At 43.3% G+C, this 19,015-nt stretch overlaps 1 protein-coding gene across 3 annotated transcripts in view; it reads left to right on the forward strand.

Annotated features, from left to right (window-relative positions):
* The window catches only part of CAMK1D (calcium/calmodulin dependent protein kinase ID), a 216,708-nt gene that overhangs the window by 188,254 nt on the left and 9,439 nt on the right, over positions 1-19,015 (forward strand). For all 3 annotated transcript variants that reach the window (XM_051795201.1, XM_051795202.1, XM_051795203.1), the window contains exons 7-10: positions 5,272-5,384; positions 7,160-7,238; positions 16,350-16,437; positions 16,996-17,134. In XM_051795201.1, coding sequence (XP_051651161.1) covers positions 5,272-5,384; positions 7,160-7,238; positions 16,350-16,437; positions 16,996-17,134 — 419 coding nt within the window. The remainder of the gene's footprint in view (positions 1-5,271; positions 5,385-7,159; positions 7,239-16,349; positions 16,438-16,995; positions 17,135-19,015) is intronic.

The following is a 19,015-nucleotide window of genomic DNA, read 5'->3' on the forward strand; positions in this document are numbered from 1 at the left end:
CCACAGATTCTAACAGCCACTCTGGACAGACTTGTCGTTTAAGAAGATGGAAACTCAGGGGAATCTAACACCGAAGCCAGGCATAAATTAAAGATGCTGTGAGCTATTATTACTGCAAGTGGTTTGAGTGCCTGCAGACACAAGCTTGGTTTCACTTGAGAGCCCTCAGTTTATGACACTGGAAGAACAAACTGTTTCTGTGGCACCAATGCTCTAGAGAAATATTTGTTTCTGTGATATGCAAGGCAAAGGACGTCTTAGGAAAGAATACCTTTGTTTCAGTGCCAGTCTCTAATGCCTCTAGTTAATGACAGCCAGATTGCAGAGGCTGCACCAGCAGAGTTTTTATCAAAACCTCTTTTGCATGAGATGTCATTATTCACACAAACTAATTTTAGAGCCTGAAATTTCCTGTTATTCCAGTTGCAGTATTTCTGAATTGGAAACAGCCTCAGTGTTGAGCTCAGCTTTCCACTTATCACAAAATAGTTCTGATAATATGTCCAGCTTAAAAATATGAAGCTTTAGAAGAGCAAGAGACTTCACTGGATTCCCAGCAGCTGGAGTAAGGGGTTGCAAAAGCTTGTGAAACTAAAATACTGATTACATGCCTACCTGATAAAGAGATTAAGTTAATTTATGGAAAAAATAGAAAATCATGTTTCAAAGCTGGAAAAGAACCTAGGCCAACAGAATGATATGCTTCAGCCCTTTGTTATTCATAGGCAACACCTCCTGTCTCTTCTGCACTAGACTGAGCACATTTTGCCTTGAATTTTCTTCTGATTCTGTTCACTGTTAGGACAAGAGAATTATTGGTTTGTTATTGTTGTTTATAAACAATAAGTATCTGGAAATAGATCTTGAATCATACTTTCACACTTTGCTGATAACCTGTTTTTGATTTTCAAGTAGATGTGCATGAATCATCAGTGATGTTTGTATGGAAGGATTAACCAGGGACAGTACAAAATGTATTATGCCAAAAGAAGTTTCCACCATCACCCTGGAGTAATACATTGGGAAAAACTGGTCAGTCATCTCGTCTGCTTGGCATCACACACAAGCCTAAGCAAGAAACTGAGAAATAACTTACTTATTTGATACTGGAAGATCAAATAGTGGTGGCAAAGTACAAAGGCATGTTGGATCGTTCAGGATAACACACACAAACACTGGGAAGACAGTCTCAAATGATTGTTACCCATCACTTGCTTCTTAATTTGTCTTTGATTCCATAGGTTAATATGTCCTTGTCCACAGCTTTGTGAGGGCACCAGTGTCAGACAGTATGAGAGTCCCAAAATATACAGAAAAAATACATGTGTTTATCCCTATAAATAGCACTTGGATGACTTCCCACACCATACATCTCAGGTCTTTGAGCACTTACTGAATTCTTTGCTCTAATCTAACTATAAAATTGTTTGTGTGTCTTGGTCCTTGGTGCCTCTTCTGCTGCAGGCTGGGCACTGACTGTGTGAATGAGTTATTTAGCCTTTAGTATCACCCTCAATATGTAAAGAGAACTTGCAGGGATTTGCTTTCTCTGCATGGTGAGGAGAAGATGTTCCTGCTGTTGTGCTCTCATGATGGCTTCTAGAAATGACTTCTGGCAATATCTTTCTTTCGTACATCCACCTGGTTTTTTTCTGTCTGCATCCCATTATTTTTAAGGCAAGACTGGAAGTAGGAGTTTAGGGGAAAATCTGTTGCTGATGTGATAAGGTCACTAAATAATTCTGAAAATCTTCTATTTGTTGAAACTGCAAGAAAATGATGACAACTTATATCTGCCTGAAACTCCCCCAGGACAGCATAGGACTTTTTTCACATCGAAGACTGAGGGTTTATTTTTGCATTTCTGCATATCTAAAGAAAAGCAGCAGAACCTCTGATAGTGAGGTCGTTTTTTTCACACAGAATGTCCCAGCAGATGGAAACAAAGTTGGTGGGATTTTGATTCTGTAAGAATTAACCAAAAACTCATTACAGACTTTGGAATGTGGCCCAGTTGCTGAAAGTCCAAGAATATTTCCTCCAGCTATAAATTGTATGATAGGCTAATTTATTAGGGCTTTCCCTTCCCTTTCTGCAAAGCCAATAATGTTAAATATTAAAGTAACATTAAAACTTCTGTGTCTTCCTAAACTCTGTTTTTAAGAGAAAGGACAGCAAGACTGCCTATATTTTGGCTCTCACCCTGCCCCTGTGCCAGGATGCCCTGATGTTCCCCTCCCAAATGCCACCTCTTCTGACCTACAGAGCTTGCTCCCTTCTCACCTGCTTTCTGGTGCAGGTCCTCATTGATTTGCCTCCCTGAGCAATATCCTTGGCACCCTCTGTGCAGGAGGTTCATCCCGTTCCTGGACAATTCAGGATCAGCCCTTGCGCTGCACTCAGCCTGCTCTCATGTGAGGGGCTGGTTTGGAGGGATGTCCCTGACCATGATCTGTAATAGCAACAAAACTTCTCAACCTCTCACTGGCAAGCAAAAAGCTGTGCCCTGTGCCCAGCTCCCAGCAGTCCTGGTACTCTCCTGCATGACTCTGTCTCTCCTTATGCTTCACCCCTCCCAGCACCCACCACTGAGATGGGCTTCAGGGACCTCCTGGACATGGAGGTAGATCCAAATGTGTAGATACTCAAGCCATGCATAGGAGCAGTGGAGGAGCTGGACTGAAAGGCTCTGGAGATGCTGGGGTCCTTGCTGGGGTTCACATCTCTGTGCTCCCTCTTGCAGGGGTTATAGCCCTCCAGCTCTGTGCTGCTCAGAAGTTTACTCCTACATTTTGCTGCCACGAGTGTGTGTAAATCACAGCAGTCCCAACTTGTGCTCTTGTACCTTTGCCAAGGTAATTAGTACAGTGCACATTTAGAGAGAGTTATTTCTCTCTCCAGAGCAGCCTGCCAGTTCCTCAGCGTGCACACTGCTGACTGTTTGCCTTAAAATGCTTTATCAGAGCAGTTTGGGTTTGTTTACGGGAAGTGCTGAGGAAGGCAAGAAATTAATGAGGGACTGCCAGGCTTCTTATACTGAGTCCCCCGAGCCTCCCAAGGAAGAGGGACAGAGTGATGGCTCCAAGTGCCTTTGGAGGAGCTGTTTTGCATCAACCTGGGCATCTCTACCCCAGAGCCCATCCTAACAGCTGCAGTGCTGATGCTGTCAACTCCATCATTTCCACACCTCTCAGTAAGGCGCACAAATCTTGAGAGGTGTGAGGGTGGAGTAGTCACTGTCCATGGAGATGTTTAAGGAAAGACTGGATATGGAAAGACTAATAATTCTGTGAGGAGGAAATTGAAAATCAGTTTGTGTGCATCCCCACCCCAGGACTGTGGAATGTAAGCACCGATAATTATTACATTAAAACAAGTTATTTAAATTTTTTCATGCTACCGGATGTTTTTCCTTCATTGTCCCCGTTCATAGTGGCTTTTTGGCACTTGCCTAAATGCAGCATTTTTAACAGCCCTTCTAATACACCACTTCTACCACAGGGTTTCACACAGGAGTTGCATCACCCAGCCCCACACACAAGCACGTGCCGATGAAGTAGGTACACAGTCCTGCTCTGAAGGAGCATTCTAGTCTGGCACGAGGTTATCTTACTTGCTTTTGATAAAGGCAGTCATTCAGTGGGACACAAATGAGGACTGGCTCATCTGCTCTGCAAGATAAAGAGAGAGATTTCTGATTCAGCTGAACCACAGTGGACTCATTATCATGCTGCAAATTTCATCAGAGTTCTCCCAGGTCAATATGGATGTGACGCAGATCAACATCTCACTCAGTATTTAAATTATTTATCAAGTACATTGGCTCTTCAGAGCTAACAAAACATTGCTCCTTTCACCCTGAAGTGTTGAGTTGGTTCAAATAACCTCCAGGGCAGCTGGCTGGCCTTGGGTTATAAATAACTCAAGTATTTAATTTCTTACAGTTCCCCCCTTTTGCTCTCTTGTTGCTGCAGTGTAGTTTCTGAGCTGGATCTTCAATATGTTTATATAATTGCTGGCTCTCTCCAGTTAAATGCCTTATTGAGGTTGATTGACTCAGAGTTTAAGAAAAGTGCTGGGAAAAGATTATTTCAATACCAACAAAGTATGTGTAAGAATAATTTAAACCATGGACTAGAGATAAGAGATAAAAATTCATCATCTCTATATAGACCATAGAGGCAGAAAGGTCTGTTTAACTGTGAGCAGGATGGTTTTGCTAAAACCTTGGAGCAGCCTTGGAGGTAAATCTGGCACTTTGCAACCTTGGTATTAAAACTTGAAGAAGGGACATCTCTGCTGACATGTCTGTTTAGAAAGGGACAGACTACTGCCTGCAGCATTAGCTGGGTGTGAGAGATCTCTGACACTGCAGTGAGTTTTATTGGCTTAATGCAGTGCTGGATGTGCTTTTCCCACGCCTGCAGGGCTAGAGGAGCCGTGTCTCAGCACAGTGACTGTCCTGCTGTCTGCAGCACTGGGAGGGTGCACCCCGAGTGTTGTAGCTCAAACTAGGCACGTAATGTTCAATGTCCTGCTTGTCCTGGGCTTAGGCTTGTTGAGAAGTCTGATTATAAACACTGAAAAACAGGACAGGACTGTTGTTAGCCTTAGGCAAGGCAGGCAGTCGGACGTGGTCAGCAAAATCACTTGCAGAAGTGAGAAAGGGAGAGGCTCTCAGTGTATCTCTGTCAGCAGCATGTCCATGTCCAGCCCTTGCAGGCTCTGCTGCAGAGGGGGACTGACTCTGACTCCTAGACATCCTTCTCGCTGTGCCTGGGGACGCAGAGCCCAGCACAACCTGCAGATGCATCCTACCCTGTGCCTGATAGCTCTGCAGGGCTCTTTGTCCTGCTTTGCACACCAGGTATGCTGGATGTGCTGACGGTTGGGGCTCTGTGGATGTAAGGTGTAGCTCATGAAATCTCCTCCTACTACATGTATAGGAAAGGGACAGGTCTATGTAATAAAACTATTCGTCTAGTTAAACACACAAAAGAATGCAGAGAGAGACTAGGATATCTGCATCAGTCAACATGGGATCAACAGCACCAGGTTTCTAAGCAGAATTCCTCTTTGTTCAGGACAGTGCCAGTCTTCAGAAGTGGCTTTATGTACCCCTGAACAAACTTCTTTCATGTTAGCACTTGCCTACTTGAAAACTCAATGGGTCAAGACTTAAGCAAGAGTTTCTCCTTTTTCTCCCTCCCTCTTTCTTCTTGACAAAGATGGGTCCAATGATTACATCTCTCTTTTCTTGTTCACCATTAGCCTCTGTGGATATCCTCCTTTCTATGATGAAAATGACTCCAAACTCTTTGAGCAGATCCTTAAGGCAGAGTATGAGTTTGACTCTCCATATTGGGATGACATCTCTGAGTCTGGTAAGTAGTTACTGCTCCTTTAATTGCAACAACCATACATCCATGTATGTCTATTGCTTATATCCTCCTCTGGGCGTGAGAATGTCCCTTCCATCATGTCCAGAGCTCCTTTTGACTGAAGACTATTGGGAATGTGCATTTCTCTCAGCTTAAATAGTTCTGGGAATTTGTTTCTGCAGGAGAGCAAATTAAATACAATTTTGTCCAGCCACACATAAAGCACTAAAACATACCTGAGACAGAAGATGAAGATGTCAGAAGACTGTCCCAAGAAGAAAAAGCAGTTTAATTTCTCAGTCAAATACAAATGAGAAGCAGATGGTTTAAGTGTCATTAATAATAAGGTGGCAAACTGTTTTGGCTCTGTTACTGACGCTGCACTGCAGCTCCAAAGTGGGACTGCAGCGTGTGCAGCAAAAAAACCAGGAAATCATTGGCTTCCAAATGAGGTGGATGAGATGAGCAGATCCAGAAACTGAGTGGACTGTCCATGTGGTTGGATCCAGTTAGCTTCACATATGCTCACCCAGCTCCCCACCCAGTGCAGAAGATATTTAACCCACAGTGCCCGTCTGTCCCTGCTCTGGTCAATCTGGCAGAGGGTCAAATACACCAACATGTTACAGGCAGATATGGCTAAAGGCTTCTGGCTGCAGCATGGCTCATGGCCTGCCAGCATCAGTGTCCATTGGTGACAGGAGGGACACATTCAGCATTGCACCCTGCATGTGTCACTGACGTGCTGTGTGGTCTCCAAGGGGTCACACAAGCTCAGTGTCCTCGCTCTTTCCAACCCGGGAAAACATCTACCATTTCATGCAGGAGAAGAAATGAATTCTAAGAATATTTCATCATATAAAAATATCTCTAGAAATGCAGTTTTCTGATTCATTAGTACTACTGATTGAGGTAGGGGAGATAAAAGTTGTTTTTATTATAGAGATTATTATATATGCTCTTATCTGCACAGAGAGCAACATTTCATGCTGCTTACATCTGCAGTCCAGATATCATTGTGAAGGATTGCTTAAAAATATATGTGATGAGAAGTTTTTTAAGCCTATAAGGGTTTTCAGAGAAAATATGAAGGTCTGCTGGCAGACCCCTTTGCCTTTTGGGGGAAAGTCCAGCACCTAAATCAGCACAAAGATTTTCCTGCCATATTTGGCTTTGCTGTGGCTCCTTCAGCTACACTGTCCTGACACTACTGGATGCATGCCATGCTGCAATCTCCCTTCCATTATAGTGTCAATTAAAAACATACTGCCTCGTGCTCAAGGGAGTCCATTTGCCTCACTAAATTCTTTTTAAATACACAACATGTCCTCACAGCTGTCCATGTGTGTGACTGCTTGGAGTGAGCAACGTGAAGCTTCTCTTGCTGTGGCATCTGACCTCCTTCCTGCTTTTCCCACTCAGTTTACCAGCAACTGCAATGATGTGACCACATTCAGGCCACAAAGCTGATAAGAGGCACGTGGCTGACCAGGGAGCTGGGAGCTGCCAGGCTTGTACTCTGCTGACTCTGAATTATCCATTCTACTCATAAATATACCTTCAGGAGTAGATGCCTTCAGCTTTTATCTGCTGTACTAAACAGTTTGGATTTGGTCCTTAGTCCTTTTGGTTATATCTATATTAATAAATGACAAGTGGCCTAGGACCATTTTCTTGTGCTGTGGCCAGGTGGCACTTGGTAGCCTGTTGGCTGATCATCCATCAGCAGAACTGGGCATCAATTCTGTTGCTTTCATTTATTCTCTTTTTTTTTGCAGCTAAAGACTTCATTCGCAATTTGATGGAGAAGGACCCTAATAAAAGATACACCTGTGAGCAAGCAGCACGGCACCCTTGGTAAGCAGCAGTCACTGCTGTGTGAAACCCTCAGGGCAGAGGGCATCATTTTACATTTGTGGGTGGAAGTCGTTTTCCTGTAACATACTCTACTAAATAATTTAGTGCTTTTATTGTAAAAACCCTGCCTTTGTCCTCCAGTTTTTCCTGGAAGACCGTGATGGACTTTAATCTCATGCACCAGCCTGTTGAGTATCTGTGTAAGGATTAGTAAAATGCTGGATTGTGTACGTTGACTGCAGTGCAGCAGTGGCGTATGCCCAAATGACTGAACCCAGAAATCATAGCTGGGGGCCAAAGGTCGAATTCCGTGGGTGTGCAGAAGGCTTGATATCAACCTGCTCATGAGGTCCTTGCCAAGGTAATATCAGAGTCCTTTAGAGTATCCCATGAAGTAGGAAATCCTCATCTGTGCTTCACAAATAGTCCACCTCCTGCTTGCAGTACGGAGCTGTTTCCACATGCTGGTTATCCCCTGTTGTTGAATGGAAGAGATAGGCTAGAGAGGAATGAGCTGAAGGTGATTTAGCAGTAGCAATGCTGTCTCTCTGCAGGGCCTACAGAAGAGTACTTGATCTGACTGCATTTGTAATTTAGACCTCCCTAAAATGCTTTAAATTAGATGATGCCTTTTCATATGAGTGACTTTACCAACGTTACCCAAGGTTTATGCAGCTGGAACAGGACTGGGTCATTTACTTTTGACCAGCCCTGAGTGACTGAGAGCATCACCCCACACTACCACCTGCACCCTCACATGGGCTCTGAATCCAAGTCTTTTAGGGAAGGGAATGTTAAATATGAGGTGAGATATTATTTTTGTTTTTATAATAGCAGCAACAGAAAAAAGTCAATGGCATGACATTTTCTTCCCAGATGCATATTAGACTGTTTTTATACTATCACAATTGCCCCAAATACCATTTCCTTTTGCACTGTTTGTGTGACAAAAAGAAAATTTGAGTAACAAAATCCAGTTTATGGGAGATGAAGAAAAATCTGAGCTTTGGGAAATTAAACATTACAGAACTCAATATTAGCAATACAGAATAAACAATGGGAATGCAACTCCCAGCGGGAGTGAGGTGACCATTTGTACAACTCAGAGGCAAATTTTCCAAAGCCTTACATCCAAGATACATACACACACACAAAAAAAAGAATCCAGCTCTTGGCCCTGCTACATCTGTGTTGGTTGCTGGAGTGCAACAAAGAAACGTGGCACTTGCAACACACACAGCTTTTGGGCCCTCCAAAAGGAACAAAATGATAAAAAGAATTTTCATTCCTTTTCTTCTTGGTTTTTTTTTTTTTCTTTTGCATGACATGGCCAAGGGCCGATGGAAACTCACAGACTGCTTCATAATTCTTACTGTTTTCTACAGAATTCATTCTTTGATGTAAAAACAATCTCCCAAGAGAGTCTTTCCCCAATTTCTGTGTCAGGGGGTCGTCTTCTGCCAGGCTGACTTTGCCAGATAGTGGTTCACTTGAAGGGCTGCTTCCCAGCCATGTAAAGCACAGCTCAGGGTCATGTCTGAAATGTCAGACATGCAAATGGTACTGCAGTAGAGAGGCTTCAAATGTGCACCATACTTCCACCCCACATCCCAAACCCACCTCCCTTTGACACAGAGGCAGTATGTGCCAGTGGATTACAGGACAGGGAGGTGGGAACTAGATGATCTTTAAGGTCCCTTTCAACCCAAGCCTTTCTACGAATCTGTACTTCTATGACAGTTGTATAGTGGAAGCAAAGCATGGAGGTTTCCTGACCTATGGCTTCAGATCTGCTTCTGTCCTCCCCACTGCACTTGTGAGCAAAACTTGATGGCTCATTCCCCTTTGCTCTGAAAAGCTTCTTTCCGTAACACAGATGTTGCTGTTATGGACCTCTCTGGAGAGTAGTGCAGTGATCTTGTGGAGGGTTTGGATACTGTAGTGATAAATGCCTTTTTGGATAATCAAGGCTACTCACCCAAATATTATCTGTTATTTCAGAGTCAGTGATAGGGTCTCCTTTTGCCAAAGCATTGCTCAAGAATCATTTTCCACACAGATTGCTTATGTCAGGAAATAGTGGGGGTTTTGATGTTTCTTCTCTCATTCTAGCCATTACATCTGTTGCAATGGCATTCTCTCCTGCTCTTGGAAGGAGGGAAAGGCCTTTTTGGTGGAGGAGGGGTAGATCTCTGTTTTTCCTCTCAATGGTCATCTGTGTCCTTCTCTCAGCCTGGTCATGTTTAAGTTTCCAGCAAGTGCAGGTTTGAGTTCCTCTCATGATTCCACCTTTTATGATGGGGGCATCCCACACCACCTTGTCAGATGAGCATGTATTTTTCAGTGTACCCATTTTCAACCCCCATTAGCCACATCACCCTCCACAGTGCTGACATAGCATTGTCTTCTCTGTGTGTTATCCATGGTAGTGAGGTACATAAGACTATTGGCTTAGTGGGAAGAGGTGATCAGAGCAGACTTCACAGGGCCCCATAAATTATATGCTTTTCCCAAGTGCTTGCACTGCAAGTAGTCCTTAATGGCATCTCATAAAAAGCACCTCTTTTGTCTGCACAAGCAACGTAACTGGAGAAGCATCTTTGAACCCCAGCATTGTCATGAAGTGAAATCCTGATTCCACTGAGGTTAACAGGAGTTTTGCCAGACTTTAGTGAGAGTTGGGGTTTGTCTCCTTGTCTCACCAGCAGAACACAGATCTACCTGAGTCACTGGTGCTGTGCAAATGGTAGATGATTAACACATATGATGAAGTAGCTCCATGTAGTAACATTTTCCAGCTTTCTTATTTTCTTCCCCCTGTGGTATCTTCCCTTGCAGTATCAGATCTTTGCAATAAGCCACAAATTAGGAGGAAAACTATCAAATCAAGAATACTTAACACTGATTTTATAATCTGATTGTGATAAAAGTGGTTAACTGTGCCTGACATTGCCATGAGGCTTTGTTGTTTCTTATGTAACATTTGTGGAGAACAAGCCAATTCCAAAATACACCTTTTATTTCAATTACCATGTTTTTATTTAAAACTTCCAAACAGGGCTTGCAAGAACTGGATCTTGCAAGATATTACATTTATGCTTTTAAGGTTAATAATCTTTCTGAATTTTGGAAAACTGCTCTAGAATAGACAGCTATTTGCATGACTAAATGTTTGCACAGGAACAGACCCTAATAAAAGTAAATACTTCTTCCCAATGGCCTGCTTTTCTGTGCTGTATCTGCTCCCCACATGCCTGCATTTACGTGATGTTTTGCTATTTATAATCAAATGGCCTTGGCAGAGGGACGGTATGTTAAACTCAGAGTTGGCAGAAAAGGAGGCTAATAATTGCAGTGAAGTATGGTAGCTGAAACAGTATAATATGTGAGACTTGTTGGTATAATGATTCCACCCCAGCCTGTACAATCCATTTATACAGATTTCTCCAGTTTAATGTACAGGTGACTTATGCTTTCACTGGAAAACTTAATTATTTTATAGTGTATATTTCAGTGAGGTTTGCACTGTTCATGGTGTGTTGCAAAGGTGCAGTGTTCTGCTTGGTTGTTCCACTGGTGACTTTTCGAAAAGGACATGGAAAGTGAAGGTAACAAAAGAGTGGAGTACTTTTGCTGCAGCTTGATACATTTTAATGTTTCCCTGGCTCATATTAATGACAGCAATTAAGTTTATTAAATATATTGCCATATCAGAACCCACACCCTGTTTAGGGCAGTGGCTCAGTCTGAAGTGATTAAGGGTGAGCAGCAGAAACCTGAGAATCTGTAGAATCATAGAAACCTAGAATATCCTTAGTTGGAAGGGACCCACAAGGATTATCAAAGTGTGCCCTGCAGAGCCAAATTCAGCCTCCAGGCTGAGATCAGAAGGAACAAAAAGAGTGCTCAGGGGGCAAGGACAAAGTCCAACAGTTAGAAAGCTAACATAAAAGTTGGAAGGGGTGCCATGAATTTACTTGCTCTGTCATGCATTAACCAAGTGAACTTAAATGGGATTTAGAGCTGTGTGCTGAAGCCAGTTATAGCATTGAAGGCAACCTGGGGCATCTAAATTAAAGAGTGATGTATATGCTGCCTCCCTGTATGAATTGTATAAGGGAGAGGGAGGTTGTGGCCCCAGGTAGACTCCTGTGTCTGCAGGTACGAGTGTGGTCCTCGCCTTTCCCCGTTGCTTGTGCAAAGGGACAGAGGACACTTGGGACATGCCGACATCCATCCACGCCTACACTGAAGAATCACAAAGCTTTGGCAAGGACTGAGTCTCTGCAAATTATGGCCATGACCCTCAGTGTTTATTATGTGCCAGAGAGCACAAGCCAGATAATAATTTCCACCCAGGGAAAGGACGTGGTTTACAGAGAACTCACTTCTCAGACGGTACTGTTTGAAGTGTGAAAAGGCCTTCCTGAAGGGAGCTGCTGATGTTTACAACATTAAATCAAACTTATCGAGTTCATCCCTGCACTCTATTTATTTTGGAACATCACTGATACAGAACGTGTGTGTGTATATTTATACACATACATGCGTGTACATGTAGATATATATATGTGTGTGTGTACATATAGAAGAGTTATGATCCTTCAGCATTATCCATTACAGCTAACTCCATGTTTCCTGTCATCATACTGAAGAGTATTTCCAAGCACTGTTTGGCCAGCACAGCATTTGAGTTGGCTGCCTTCAGCACGAGGGCTCAGAAAATAATGGTAGATGAAAGACTTTGCCTGCTGTCATGGGCAGGGAGAATGAGACATATGCTTGCAGCATGCTAATAAAGAACTGTCCAAAAGGAAATTTACTGGTTTGTCTTTGTTGGAGGTTCCCCTCAAAGCTTAGAAGTGGTACAGCCAGATAAATTGGTGTGATAAGTTTGAACTCAGCTAGAGAGCTAAAATAAATTAGATACTGTGAAATAATATTTGATCATTAGATTAGATTCCTCTCATGTGCAGTATGAGATTTGTTATGCTTATTCAAGAGAAATAACTTTCTTAGTTTCAGTGGATGTATTTGGAATGGAAAATCATTAGACTGTGGCTCTTGGTATCTAATTCTATGCCCCAAACCACTGTTAGGATGTAGCTGCTTGTGGGTGCTGCAGAACTGGAACCCTGAGAGAAAAGCCAGGTTCCACTTAGACTAATCAGTCCTTGCTCACTTCTGGATGATATTCAGCATGATAGCAGATGATGCATTATTCTGATTAGTTTAATTTTATTTTTGTATGTGTGTGTGATAGATAGAAGCAATATCTTTTACTGGGCCAGCTAGTACAGTTGATAAAAACAAACTTCAGTGCTGACATAGTTAACTTCAAAGTTAACTGCAAAGCCAGGAACTACTGCTCAGGGTTTTATTAGATATGCATCAGTTTGATCAGCTCAAGTTGATTATTGTTTCTCAGTGAAAATGGAGATGATTCCTGCAGGCAAAGGATGTGTTGTGATGGAAAGGGAGAAAGAAAGGTGCTAAGGGATTTTGGCCTAAAAGGAAAAAAAGCAAGATGGTTTATAGCCTATGGACTTGGAGACTTAGGGAAAAGGGGAAGAGTAATTATAACATGTGCTAAAACCTGTTAAATTTCATTCATTGTCTTTTCAGCAAGGGAACTAAAGTTCATTTTTAAATACATTCAGTATAGATGCGATGGTGCTCATGATACCCACCTCAGGGTAGGTGCCCAAAAACCTATCTCATTTTTCAAGCTCTACCTGTTAAGTACAAAAGATACTGCTTCTCCCTGCTTACCTCCCCTTCTTCTGTGTCCTCAAACCATCACATCTCCAACAAAACACCAACAAACAACAAATGGATGTTAACACTGGTTTTGTTTTCCAAGAGGTAAAAACTGTACTATAAACACTATAACACCACAAGTGTTATTTTATAAAAGCTTCAAAATCCTCCAAGTGCAAAATGCAGCATAAAAGCGCAGTCCTCATGTTACAGAATCACAAGATTAACAGGATAGTTCTTCAGAGGCAGCTTGGGGAACAATCCCACCCCTGGCTTTGGCAGCCAGGGCTGCGTTTGAGCCACACTGTTCAGCATACCAGCACAGGTTTGAACAGATCCTGCTGCACTGAATTACCCCAGAAGGGCTGTTATTTTGCTCTGATTTAAAGCTAGCATCTCCAAGGTGCTAATGCTTAGATGTAGGATGGTCACACCACTGTAGCATCTGAGGGCTTCACAGGATGTCTGTCCATTCCCCTGTGAAGTAAACAAGTACTATTCCGCCTATTTGGAAAACGCCCAAATACCGATACTATTTTCCTGGAATTACAAGAATTGCATAGTGAATATAGAGTTAGGGGTGGTAGAAGACAGTTTGTGAACTATTGGAATCAGCAGTTTCTTATTGAAACCACCAGCATTTCAGAAAATGATCGTAAGCTAAAAAAACAAATATAGCCTGACAAATATTGGAGCTACACGCCTGATCGAAAGTTTCATATGGCAAAAATGCATTTTCAAGTCCTTGTGGAGACTGACAAGAACAATCTTCTGGAAGAACTGGCAAGGGTATCATGCCCCAAGAACTTGTTCCAAAATAAAATTTGGCAAGTGGAAAACAGGATCTGTGCTTATGGAGCTTGTTAATCAACTTGTTCATAAAGGAAAATGCATCATTAACTTTGGAGGAAAAATGTTCTTTGCAAGTGTAAGTGAATTTTCTCTCTTGGTCTTTTTGATCAGTTACTGAATGGATGGTTTGGCTTGTAGCTGTCCACATATTAAGTTGTCGGCTTAGTTTTCTCCTGAGATCTGTGGTATGACAGCCAGTGATCCCAACTGGTATGTGTTGAGGGCACCTGCCTTCACCGAGGAGGTGTTTCTGCAGGGAGCAGAGTGCTCATGACATTTCAGAGTGACTCTGACTAGCAGTTTGCATTCCCACTGGGAAACTCTGCTAGGGCCTGTCTGGGAGTGTATGCTGCATGGGATCCATCAGGGTCTGTGCTGAGCCTGGCAGCAGTATTTACTGTGCAGGACAGAGGATGAAACAGTGAACATGAGGCTTAACCCAGATACTACCTCACCAAGCTTTTAGTTGCCTGGCCCCAGTTGGAAATCCAGACCAACTTGGCTCCCTGTCAATGGGAGAAGTGATCAGAAGGAATCACCTTCAGAGAAAGATCTGAAGATCATCCAGTTCTCAGCCAAACACCTTCTCTTCTCTGTCAACAGCACAGGGACCCAGGGGAGGAAGTCAGGTGCCATTTGGGAGCCATACTTTGTCCAGTTCTTCTGTCTACTTGAGGTAGAAGCTACATGGTGGTGGCAGTCAGACAGGGCCCTTCCCAGCTGGATTAGAGCTACCCTGAATGGGAGCCCTGTTCCACCATCCTGCTGGCTTCAGTACTCTTGAATGACCCAATGTAGATGAGCAACAGGATGGGATTGGTGGGTCTCCCCTCTTGGGAGATGAGGATTTATTCCTTTCTCCTGAAAGTAATTAGTTCCTCTCACCCCTCTGATCATGATCCTGGGTGACTGTTGCCAGCAGGAAGGAGGACAACAATTTGGAGAAGTCTGGTTTCAGAGAGTGCTTCTTAGATGTGCCATGGACACGAAGGCAGGAAAAGCAGCATGTCCCTTGAAGAACAGGGTTACAGTTTGGAATGATCTGGGTGAAATGGACGAGCTGTCTCCAATTCACGGGACACATAAATGGAAACAGCAGGCTGAAGTATGTAAGCAGTTTCACCTCTTAAGAAACAAAAAGCAATGCTGCCATTCTGCTGCCTTAGTTGGAAAACAGAGAACAGTTCGGGTGCAACCCTCTACAGAAGATGTGGACTAGTTGGAGAAAATCCAGAGGAGCTCACTAGATCAGAGGATTAGAAAATATGAGTTATGAAGAAACAGTGAAAGAATCAGTTTGTTTAGTCTAGAGAAGAGAAGACAGAGAGAAGTCATGATAACAGTCTTCAAATATGTGAAAGGATGCTTCAAAGACAAAGGGAATAAACTATTTTCCATGTCTTCTGGGAGATAGTGAGGCCCTGGAATTGTTTGCCTGAGGAGTCTCTATCTTTTGGGGATCTTTAGGGACTGGTTAGCCAAATACTTGTCAAAATTATTTTGACAGAGCTGGAGTGGGGAGAAGGACTAGATGACTGCTGAGTCCCCCAGACCCTCTGATTGGAACTCCTTATTGGAGCTCCCTTATTGGAGCTCCCTAGACTGAGAGACTCTGGCCTTGATGGATTATTCAATTTCTTACAATTTTTTATTGCTAATGGGCATTGTTTTTCTACACTGGGGCTGAAAAATTGATTTCTGAAAGCATCACATACAACATAGAAGGCAATCTTTGCCTCCTTGCATCACCTACATTAGAGAGTACTTAATACCCCACAACATGGCCCAACATCAGTTCACTGTGTTACCTGCTCTTCTGACAGATCTTACGCCTTGAGGAGTTAAACAAATCAATAAAATTCCCTTGAAATAATAGTGTTTAGTGAAGATTTGAATGTGTCTTTATATGTTAAAGGAACTATGCAAGATCAATCAATTTTTTAGGTTAAGTGTTGTTCAGCTCAATTTTTTGTGCAGTCTGTGCTGCTTTAGTGAGAGTCCATGTATCTGCTTTACTGTAAATCCACATTAATCATGATGAATGACTATGTATGTTGCGGGGTGGCAGGACAATCTCCAGTGCAAACAGAAATCAGACAGGTTGGAGTGGCTCTGGAAGCTTCTGCATGGCTGAGGCTAAAAGTAGTCTCAGCCTGTTAATGTTAAATCTTCAGATGTCAAGAAAAAAAAGGTAGAATGTCTTCATCCAGGGTTGTAATGGTGATAGAAAGCAGCAGTACACCAACAAAATCAGGCCATACCTATTTGTAGCTGCCAGACCTATAAGCCTTATCTACACTTGCATTTATTGCCCCAGATTTTCCACCACTGCTGCCAGCAGAGACGGTGGTGAGAAGTTTGAGCCCTTGTGTGAATGAAATCGTCATCACTGCAGGTGCAGTCACACCTGGGACCAGCCTCTCTGTTGAGGAGAAAAAGTAAAGAGTACTCAAGGAAAGAAAAAGATCTCTTAAAATGTGCCTGCTCTGTCCATTTCAGGATTGCTGGTGATACAGCACTCAACAAAAACATCCACGAGTCGGTCAGCGCTCAGATCCGGAAGAACTTTGCAAAAAGCAAATGGAGAGTAAGTGACCTGTCCTTGGGGATGACACTGAGACACGGCTCTGCTAATGTAGCAGCTGTACAGGCACCCTTTCAGCATGTTAGTGCTCTTGTGGCCCAAAATTCTGGTCAAAATAGTTGGTCCAGACTTAAGGGCCTGCAGGGGCTTTTGTACAGGATGGTATTCCCCAAGTACCAAATGAAATGGCGAGAGATGGGGCTGCTCATCGCTAAAACACTCACGGTTATATGTGAGGTCAGGGTCAGCACCACGGGGGGACAGGAAGCAATGAGAACACCCTGTGTGTTGGGGCAGAGGAGGATAGTTCAAATATGGCTTTGCCTGTAGGCTGCCAGCTGAGTACCGGGAGTAACGACAGGGAGCAGGACCAGTGCAGAGATGCATACAGCTTGAAAATGCTGTTCCTAGCCTAGAAACTAGAATTCAGGAAAAATTTGAAAGATAATGGGCTCATTCACCTCTGACATTCTGAGCAGCCGGGAGGGGAGCAGAAGTAACTTTCCACCTCCGTTTTTTTTTTTTATTATTCTTTATTTCTTTCTTGTTATTTTTCCCCAGCAAGCGTTTAACGCCACGGCAGTCGTGCGGCACATGAGGCGGCTACACCTCGGCAGCAGCCTGGACAGTGCCAGCGCCGGCGTGTCCAGCACCCTCAGCCTCGCCACACCGATCCCTGAGGCAGCCACACGGAAAGATTGTGAGTAGCCAACATCCTGGGAAAGCTCTTACCATGAGCAAATCTGCGGGATCCCCATTTTCGCCTTGACCCCCAGGCTGCAGTCCTCACTGCCAGTAGGTTTGGCTTTGTGCAAGCAGGTGTTTAAAACAAGGACTTTAAAGCGGACCTAGGTTATCACTTTTGGCTGGCCTGAGAAACAATGTTTCAGTTGGAAAAGTTTACGCACTAAAAAAAAAAAAAAAGAGAGGTTTTAGCTTGGTGCATTTTTGAGAGAAAAACACCCTTTCTTGTGGAGAAAAAGGGCTTTCGCTTGGGAAAAAGACCCAGACTCCCACAGCAACAAAGTTTTGTATTTGGTTGAAATCTGAAAAAGTTTACTCAAACTGTTTATGTTTGAGTTTCCAGTATTATGATAGGGCATTTTTCTGTAAAAATTGGTTTACTTTCCATTTCCATTTTTCATGGAGGAGGCCGATCCTGCTAGTGGGACCCAGCTTCCATCTTTCCTGGGCCAAGTTAAGCTCCTACATAAAGAGGCTCATTTGTCTGAGCAGGACTCGGGCTCTCTGCACCACAGCAGGACTTGGCTCTCTGCCACTTTTGTTATATGCTATAATTGAAATTTACAAGCTGCACAATGGACTCAGATGTTTGGGATATATCTTTTTCCTGAATGCCAGGGAAAGAGACATGGCAGCAAAGGGATTATTTGGAAGACAGAAATACATCCTTTGCAATGAAGCCTATTTATTCTCTGGCTTCTGAGCATTTAGTTTATTCCCTTAGGTCCATATGTAGAGATTTTTATATAATGAAATGGAGGGATGTGGAGTTTGTAGTTAGAGGAGATTATTTTAAGGTGTGACACCAAAAAAGAGTGGTAGTAGATTTTGGTATTGCCAGTCAGTGCTTGCTTCACTGTGGAGTGAAATGGTCGTTTCTAGACTATACCCTGCACTATTCTGGAACTGAAAGCATCTGTTATTCAGGATGGATTTTGGATCGTTCTGCTGTCTGCTTCTGCCACCCCTGCTTGCCAATCCTTGCTCCTTGAAGAGGTCACGACACCAGCCACAGTCCCCATGGCTCTGTGTGGAAGCTGTGGTTTCTCTTGCTGTCATGGGCACAGTTTCCCTCATGCCTGGGGTGGGACTGGCCTTCTGGGTGCTCTGTGAGATGTTTTTGCCAGCTCGTGCTGTGGCTGAGCCAGAGAAGAACCCCTTCCCTCTGCATCCTGGGCCTGATGGGAATTCATGCCCAGTGTCCAGTTTGTGATGCCCAGTGGCAAATCCTACAGCTGCTGCCAAAAAACATTGCTGTGCTTCTGGCACACACCTGCCACTTGCAAAGGAGCAATGCAGTGCTGACCATCCTCAAAGCACTTCTAACCATGCACTGGCCATTCTGTGATGTAGAAAATCACTTACAGGGCAGAAACATGCCTTGATTTTGGTTCCTGCCGCAGTATGGCAAGGCTGGACCCCAGTCAGGTCTAGAGCACCTGATGCATGTTTTGCTGTTAAACTGGTGGGTGAATAATCTCCATCCCTCCATTTAATTAATCTCAGATGGTGTTAATTAATGGCACTGAATAGTCTGAACAGTGTAAAAACATGTGTGAACAAGAAGGGTGGGAGAACAAAATCTGTTTTATCACTACAGAACCCAGCAGGTCCCTGTACACAATCCAACCATATTTTGCAGATGTTCAATCAGGACAAGAAGAATTAAACCAAATGTGTTAAGATAGGATGAGTTTTTATATGCCAGAAATATGAAGCAGAAAAATATTGAAATATTTCCAAGCATCCCAGTTTAAGTCCAGCTTTGTGGCCAATACAGAAGAGCTTCCCTTCCTCAAAGAAATTAATTAAAGAGTTAGGAGATGCTGGAGCCCCA

Source organism: Manacus candei, unplaced genomic scaffold (genome assembly GCF_025592945.1).
Source record: "Manacus candei isolate 608988 ecotype Guabito, Panama unplaced genomic scaffold, ASM2559294v1 h1tg000042l, whole genome shotgun sequence".
In the NCBI taxonomy this organism is placed as follows: Eukaryota; Metazoa; Chordata; class Aves; order Passeriformes; family Pipridae; genus Manacus; species Manacus candei.